The sequence below is a fragment of the Choristoneura fumiferana genome, chromosome 5 (assembly GCF_025370935.1).
Source record: "Choristoneura fumiferana chromosome 5, NRCan_CFum_1, whole genome shotgun sequence".
Lineage (NCBI taxonomy): Eukaryota > Metazoa > Arthropoda > Insecta > Lepidoptera > Tortricidae > Choristoneura > Choristoneura fumiferana.
In genome coordinates this window covers 7,860,928-7,869,500 of record NC_133476.1, presented here as the reverse complement: position 1 = coordinate 7,869,500, position 8,573 = coordinate 7,860,928, and the positions used below count along the sequence as shown (strand labels likewise).

At 36.5% G+C, this 8,573-nt stretch overlaps 1 protein-coding gene across 1 annotated transcript in view; it reads right to left on the bottom strand.

The window, feature by feature from the left end:
* Positions 1–473: 473 nt before the first annotated feature.
* LOC141428032 (ras-related protein Rap-2b) overlaps positions 474–8,573 on the bottom strand; it is a 33,981-nt gene continuing 25,881 nt past the window's right edge. Inside the window, exon 3 of the mRNA XM_074087722.1 lies at positions 474–1,462. Within this exon, the coding sequence (XP_073943823.1) occupies positions 1,157–1,462 (306 nt within the window). The 3' untranslated portion in view covers positions 474–1,156. The remainder of the gene's footprint in view (positions 1,463–8,573) is intronic.

Here is an 8,573-nt window from a genome sequence, read left to right as displayed (position 1 = left end):
AAGATAAATGGGAATTGTTCAAAACTGATAATGATACTCATTCAAAATGCTGGATGTCAATGCTTCAACAATGGCAATCGACCAACGATTTTGGAAATAGGTAACAGTAGTGAAAGTTATTAAACATGTCGATACAGTCGCGTTACAAATATTGTATTTTAATACACAAAATCTCTGAGGTATTTTTTAATCGCTGAAGCCACAGTTTTCCAATTTAATCGGAAACCCTTCTACCGCTTGTTATCTTTAAGTTATTTATTGCGGGTGTAAATCCTTGACAAAGCACCTATTCGCAGATTATTTATTAACGGAGTTTAGAAAATTTGTCGGGAAAATGAAATTGCTCCAGTTACAATTTATTGGTATGTTTTGAAACTGAAGCATTATTAGTCTCACTGTAATTGAATGTTTTCTTTCAATTGAAGATGTATCGAGTGAAAAAACTGATGGAAAATCTCAACTACTTATTGAGTCTACTACTATTTCTAGTTGAATTCCAACCACTCTACCGCACTGAATGGACTACTACAAACCATTCAATACCAATGTGATGTGAACCCCAAGTTCCTGAATGGGTGCCGTCACTAAGCATGACGTAATCGTAATTATAAATGTCACAAAAGCTGAAAGCGTAATAGTTCAAAGGATTGAACTAAACTTTCGCTGTTAAACAAAACTTTTAAACGACCTCTCATGGGAATAGAAATGAAATCCACGATTAAGCAATAATGGAACTTTAGATGAGAAGCGAACTTCGAGACAATGGTCGATCTACTAAACAGGAACATTAAAATGAAGTAAGTGTATTTGAAATACCTTGTTTATATTTATAATGTAAATTTAGGTGTTGTCGACGAGCTAAAGTCGCTTAGTGATTTTTCATGTCGATAGTATAACATCATTACTAAAGCAACCTTGTTATTTAAATTAAACACTTCAATTTAGTTGCAGTTTAGTTTAGTTCTAGTTTTTGTCAACAAGTAACAAGCGGTTGGGGTGGAACTGTAAAAAGACTTATAATATTGAACGAGATGATATTTAGACAGCATTAGCTATTGTCGAGCTTAACTTATTCGAATAGAGACGCTTGTCAATATTAACAACGCAACTGTACTTGACATTTGTATGTTATTAAAATTCAAAAATAATGAAACGTTTAAGAAATGATGCAAGAGTTGCGTTTGCTATTGGCGTGTCGTTCCCTTATCTGTTGTAGGTGAGCCAGTTGCGCGGGGGACGGTACGTGGGGCGCGGGGGGCGTGCCGGGGGGCCCCTGCGGGCCGGTGGGCAGCGACTGCCGCCGGCGCCGGCGCAGCGCGGGCGACAGGTTGTACTTGACCTTCGCCTGTACCAGCAGCTCCTTGAAGATCTGCGACACGTTTGTGTTGTCCTTGGCTGATGCCTCCACGAAACCGTTCTCCCAGTCCACTGTGACCACAGATTCTGTTGTGTGGAAATCCACCTGTTAATAGAAAAATAAAAAGACAAAATGTTTATAAGAAGGCTAAAAGATTCTTTTTTACTTGTACTACCAATGCTTTCGAGAAGACCATCAATTCGAGGAGAATGTAGGGCAAGAAACTTGGCTTAAATTTTCTCAAACAAAAATTATTGTAGTAGATAGTAGAGTTGAAAATACGAATTAATAGACTGGTCTTCTCATGGCCATGAAACAACTAAGCTTGTACTCAATATTATGTTATCCAATAACCTGAGACTAGATAAAGTAGATAAAATGTACCTAATTAAAGATAGAATTCTGCGATTAACAGTACGCTAAGAAAAACTTTTTTATATAAGAGGGGGAAAACGAGCATGCGGATCACCTGATGAGAAGCAATCACCGCCGCCCATGGACACCAGTCAACACGAGGGGTACCACAAGTGCGTTGCTGGCCCTTTGAGAGACTGATAGGCTCGTTTTTTAAAGATACCTAAGTTGTACCGCTCCGGAAACACTGTCCCAGGAAGCTGGTTCCATACTTTAGTCGTGCGTGGAAAGAGTAATGCTCTTTACTTTTTATTTGGTTGGCCTTAGCCAATGCCGTTCTAAAATAATAGCAAAGAGGTTTAGAAAACTAACTCAATATTTAAATAAATAGCTAACAAATTTACCACGAAACTATCGGAGTTTAGAAGAAAGAAAAAAGACAAAAAACATGTTCGTTCTGTCAAGTGGAAATTGATTGACAATTAGCCCAGACCCAGATCACCGGCGTAACGGCCCACCGACGACTACGCCATTTTCTAATACACTGCGTGTGTTGGCAATTAATCGCTGCATGGTAAGAGTTAGTGCAGTGCAATGAACAGAGAATTCGATCGTAGCGTCGCCAGCCGCGCGTATTTTTGGCCGGGTTGTAAGGAGCTCCCGCGGGATTTATCGCTGTTGAAGTTTTATGAGGCAAGTTGTGCGAGGTGCGTGGAGTGTCGTCGGCGAGACAAATGAGAGCAACAGATGCCTATCTGAAGCTGAAACGGGGAGATATTACTCACAGCTGTTTTGTTGTGGGTAAAATATAAATTTACATGAGTAAAATCATTTGAGGGCATTAAAATGAATCACATTTGAAAACATGGCGTTATAAAGTTGATCCAGAATATTTCAACAGACGTAGGTTAGTTTTAATGAACATCCCGTGAAGGTTTTTAATCGGAATTATCGATTCAAGATGAAGTTACCTCTTTAATACCATAAACTTTTGATTATCGACTAATGTATGGAAATATCTGTCAACAACGATTACTGCAAATAGTGGATTAGTGGAAGTCCGCGAAGTAGGGGATTGCCGGCCGAGTAGCCGAGTGTTAACGAGGCCATCCAGAGATACGAGGCCGACAATCCCTGTTCGCGGACGAGGCTTGTGTAGTGCTTTTCTCAAATAAATCCAAGAAAATAATACCATGTCACTTGATGATGAACTTATATCGAAAACAATTACACTTACTCGTATTTGAATAAAAAACTACTACTCGTTTTAGGTATAAACCCTATAAGTATTTGGTTTTTTTTTCTATTCCCGCCAAAATACAGCTATTTTTTTGTAAGTAAGTTCGGATTAATGTTATTGCCACCAAATCTTATGATGATTTTATTTATAAAAAAAACAACGATACCAATGTTGTTTATTATTGAACGACAACGATGTTTATTATTGAATACCTGATTTATTCTAATTAAATAATCTAGTCAAATAAGAGATTAAAAAGTAAACACACATTCACGAACTAGATACGTTTTTTTTTAATTGGGAGTATGCCTTAGTCAATAAAAGAAATAAAACCCACTGAATCAAAAGAAAATCTCTTTGCTGGCCTTGGCCGGCAATATTGTATGAAATTCCATGATCGGCGTTCTATGATCACGAAGTTAAGGACGACATTTCCTTGGATGTTTGAGAAAAACATTTACCGATTAATTTAAAACATGTTTCTTTCATTGTACCTCTGCAAGCATTTCTTTTGACTAGCTAAATAAATTACGGTTTACAGCATGTGTAAACTAATGGCTCTATACTCCAACAAACCCTTATATAACCAAGCCACGCTTTAACGCGTAACTGTAAGACAAAGCGTTAATACAAAAGGTATATAACATTTCCATTACTGCGGCGGACAGATCTGAAGTGACCTCTCGCAAACATTACCGAGTGTTCCTTTATAACCGGCTCATAAAGCATGAGCACCTACCTAAAGTTTAGTCAATAATTTCTAACTACTCAAACTTAAATCGAAATCCGTTAAAACTTTCGGGGTAAGTATCTAAAAGATTCGTTCCGCATCAAAATTGAGCAGAAGTAATTTTGGGTCTTCCGATCAAGGTTAAGAATTACGGTCTTTATTTTATAGTTTCACAAGTAGATCCTTAATTTAAAAATAGCACGCGGTGCCCACTAGTAGAGCTTGGTTTAGCAAGTGCTTCATCATCATTTACTAGTAGAGTTATTGTTGTCAAGCACAACGATGATGATAATGAGAAAAAAGGTCTTGCAAAGAAAATTGATTAGGTATTAAATTATATTTTATTAGCATGAACGATTACACGATTCTTTAATTCATTGGTAATAAGGTTTCATTTCATTCACAACACCAATATTATAGAGATTCATTATCTCTCTCCATAGTTCTTTCTGCAAAGCTTCTTACTACAATGATAACCGAACTTACATTGAAAATATCGATTGCATAGCTGTTATAATAACCCAGATAGGTATATTTCGATGATCGAAACTTAAATTTTTGGTAAAGTTTCATTTAATTTTTGTTGGAAGTTTGCCATAAACTGGAATCTGAGCGTCGAATCCATTTGTTAAAGTACTCAGATAGACAGCAGATATTGGCACGTCGTACGTTTTCGGCGGCGGGTGTTTTGGGCAAATATGGGAATGAATATTTAGCAAGGCTGCACTTCACGATCAAAAACGATCCTGCACTTTACATAACAGTCGCACGTAAAGACGTGTTGGTAAAGCTTTTTGCTAACTTGTAATTTTTGTTGACTGTCCTTGCATTGTCATCCAAACTAAATGTCCATATAAAGTTTTAAATGAGAAAAATAGAATCGCTGTATTTCTACTTGCAAGAAGACAATTTACTTACTTGAAGACAACTTGCTTAAAAGAATCCTACTAATATTATAATTGTGAAAGTTTGTGAGTGAGTGAGTGAGTGAGTGAGTATGTTTGTTACTTTTTCACGCTTAAACGGCTGGACGGATTTGGATGAAATTTGGCGGAAAGTTAGTTTATAACCTGGATTAAAACATAGGATACTTTTTATCCCGATATTCCCACGGGATAGGGATAAAACCTCGAAATAACAACCGCTAGGCTTAGAGTCATGAAATTTGGTATGTAGGTAGTTGGACGTCTGGAATAAAACATAGGTGACTTTTTGACCCGATATTCCCACGGGATACCTAGGGATAAAATCTTGAAATAACAACCGCTGGGCTTAGAGCCATGAAATTTAGTGTGTAGGTAGCTGAACCTCTGAAATAACACATAGGCTACTATTTATTCCGATATTCCCACGGGATAGGGATAAAATCTCGAAATAATAACCGCTGGGTTTAGAGTCATGAAATTTGGTATGTAGGTAACTGAACATCTGGAATAACACTTAAGTTACTTTTTGACCCGATATTCCCACGGGATAACTAGGGATAAAATCTCGAAATAACAACCACTGGGCTTAGAGCCATGAAATTTGGTATGTAGGTAGCTGGACCTCTGGAATAACACATAGGCTACTTTTTATTCCAATATTCCCACGAGATAGGGATAAAATCTCGAAATAACAACCGCTGGGCTTAGAGGCATGAAATTTGGTATGTAGGTAGCCGGACGTCTGGAATAACACATACGCTACTTTTTATCCCGATATTTCCACGGGATAGTTTTGTTACTAAGGGACCCCATAAATCCGTGTATTATTGTTATTATTATTTTGTATTTTTTTCTTTAATTGTATACTTAGGTACTGTAGTTTTTAAGTATTTTATTTGTACTTATTTTATTTTGAAAAAATGACTTTCTGCCAAGCTTCTTGCGGCGCATTCTTCTTGGCAATGATGGTCTTTCCGAAAGTGCTGGTATTTAAAAAAATGACGTGTAAAAGTGCCCATTGCGGCCTATTTACTGAATAAATGATATGAATTTGAATTTGGATAGGGAAAAATTTTGAAATTTTAGCACTGGGTTTAGAGTCTTGAATTTTGTACAGTTATTCACAACACAACCTCAATGAAGACCACGATATAAATTTTGGAAATTTCCAGGGGAATTTTGTAAAATCCCGAAAATTTCAATTGCAACTACCAGACCGAATAGTTTACGCGTGCGAAGCCGCGGGTAAAAGCTAGTGTTAAATAAAAGCTTGTTATAATCAACAAAGAGCAAAGTTTAATATATATGGTCCCTTAAGTTAGTAGTCAACCAGCAAAAATATTATAGCGCAAGTGAATTTTCCAAAAGCTCAGAGCTGCGCCGGACATTTAACATTGTGCTACGGACACTATTACGGATGTCGGGAACATTATCCGCACAGGGAGTCCGTTCAGCGGAACTATGAACTCTGTTGTTTGTTTGCTGTTCAGGAAAGTTATTTTATTCCTTACATAAACAGCACCTTATGTACCTATAAATAAAGCTGTGCCGGATTTGATGAAGTTTTCACGGGGCATTATGGTCATCTGTTTAAGATTGACTTGGCCATCACACGCACCCGGAATCACAATTATTTTTACCACTTCTTTTTGCGGAAACTGATGCAATTGTATCCAATTAGCGAGCACTAAGCCGAGTTTAAACTTGCAAGAAAAATCTTGCAAGTTGCATTACATTGCGGCACTCGATTGACCACTACAAACTCGTTGACTTTACGGCCTCGCAATGTAATGCAACTTGCACGATTTTTCTTACACGTCTAAACTCGGCTTTAGACCAATACTACTAATACTGCCTCATGTTTATAAGCACGATTATTTCGACAAATTTAAGGTAGGTACAAGTTGGTACTAGTATAAGAGGTTCTGGCACAGCTTAGCCTACTTTATTGACATTTTGATCTTACTTTAAATTCAATCCGAATCCACCATCGTTCAATCCTCTAGAGGATAAACGTATTTTATTGAAATATTTTCACTTAAGTACCAATGGAAATGTCTTTAAAGCAGTAGCTTATTTTCTCCTGGGCCGTTAACGAATTTGATTGTCTAAATCATTTTTGCAAAGAAACTCTCAACAAGCGTATTTTTTTGAAACAGCCAATTCTGTGTAGTCGAAAACGACCTTGCCGACCGGATCACAAAATTACCGTTGGTTTTTATTCTGAATTGGGAAGTCTACAAAGTCGATATCAGAAATATTTCTAATAAACTGATGGTAAACAGGTTCACTCAAAAATTTGTGTTTGTACGACATTAGGTACAAATTGATCCAATAGCGTTTATATTTTATTCAGCAGCTTATATAACAAAGTTTAGCAAGAAATACATTTTAAACAAGCTTTTTGCTGACGGTCCTTTTTGTTGACTATACCTGCTTCTTTGCAATCCGAACTACATAGGTAGTTGCCAAATTTCAAGCAAATCTTATTACTAAAAACCGGCGAAGAGCATGTCGGACACGCCCAAAATAGGGTTCCGTAGCCATTACGAAAAAAATAAGTAATATTTTTCTAACAATTTCGTATTTTATACGGAATCTTCCAAGTTTAGGTATATTTTATACCTTAGGCTGCTATTTACTCTTAAACTGCTAATAATTCTCAAGGAAACTTAGCCGTTAAAGTTTTCCTTGAAAGTTTGATACCATTCTGATTTTTTAAAAAAAATTCCACCAACTGGTTTAGATTTTAGAGGGGGGGGGGACGCTAGTTGAATATTTCGCAAAAATATCACTGAATCGAAAAATCGTTTTAGCAACCCCCTAATGATTTTGAAAGAGCTATTCAACGATACCCCACACAAAAATCACCCCCACTTTACCTCTATGGGAGGTACACTAAAAAAAAATAATTATTAAATTAAACCATTTTGTCAACATAGTTTACATACATATTCCTGCAAAATTACAGCTTTCTAGCATTGATAGTCCCTGAGCAAAGCCGTGGACGGACGGACAGACAGACAGACAGACACAGACAGACAGACAGACATGGCGAAACTATAAGGGTTCCGTTTTTGCCGTTTTAGCTCCGGAACCCTAAAAATAGGTGAAATCCGACCTGCTAGATTTTGATTGGACGTTAAATAACCTAACTAAACGTGTATGTACTAAATACTGGGTCATTCTCCTATAATGATCTAATTCTTCATTAACCCTTTGACCATTATTTTTTTAAAGCAATGAATCGAGAACTTTAACGATACGCACAGCATGAATGATTTTTTTTATGATTTTTGAGAAAGAGAAATGTATATATTATTGCAGGGTTTCCGAATTATGAGACGGCAATATGTTTGCCGCTATCAGCCAAGGGCATTAAGTGACAAGACCGTCATGTCAGTTTGCCGGGGGAACTACGGGTGGCACGACGTATCTAAAATAAATAAATTAAAAACCAATAGATGATAAGAAATAATGAAAACCTTTATTTAACTTAAAACTGAATTCTTTCAAATAAATAACCGAGCAAGAGCATATCGGGCCATTTGAAGTATTGAATTAAGCTATTGCTCCATATATAAATCAATAACAATTGTAGCCCAACCCACCCTTTCCTTTAATAAACACCAGACACTTAACGGATAGTGGCAAATATATTGCCGTCTTCATTTTTTAAAATTATCAAATAACAGATTTTTTTTCTTCAAACTTTATATCGCCAATCTTGTCTCTGAAAGTAGAGAATTGTGACTATCGGATAAATCCAGCAAACAAAATTTTATTTACAAACATTTTTGTTCAATTGTAAGGAATAGTTAAAAATCTAAGTTCAGGCCTAAGAATCATCATTTAACATGGGTTGGAATAACGTTTATCTGCTATTATTTTTTTCGTAAATTGGTACGAGTATGTTCTCTTATGCGAACCAAAAGTTATATTAACTAACAACACGTTCATTGAGAA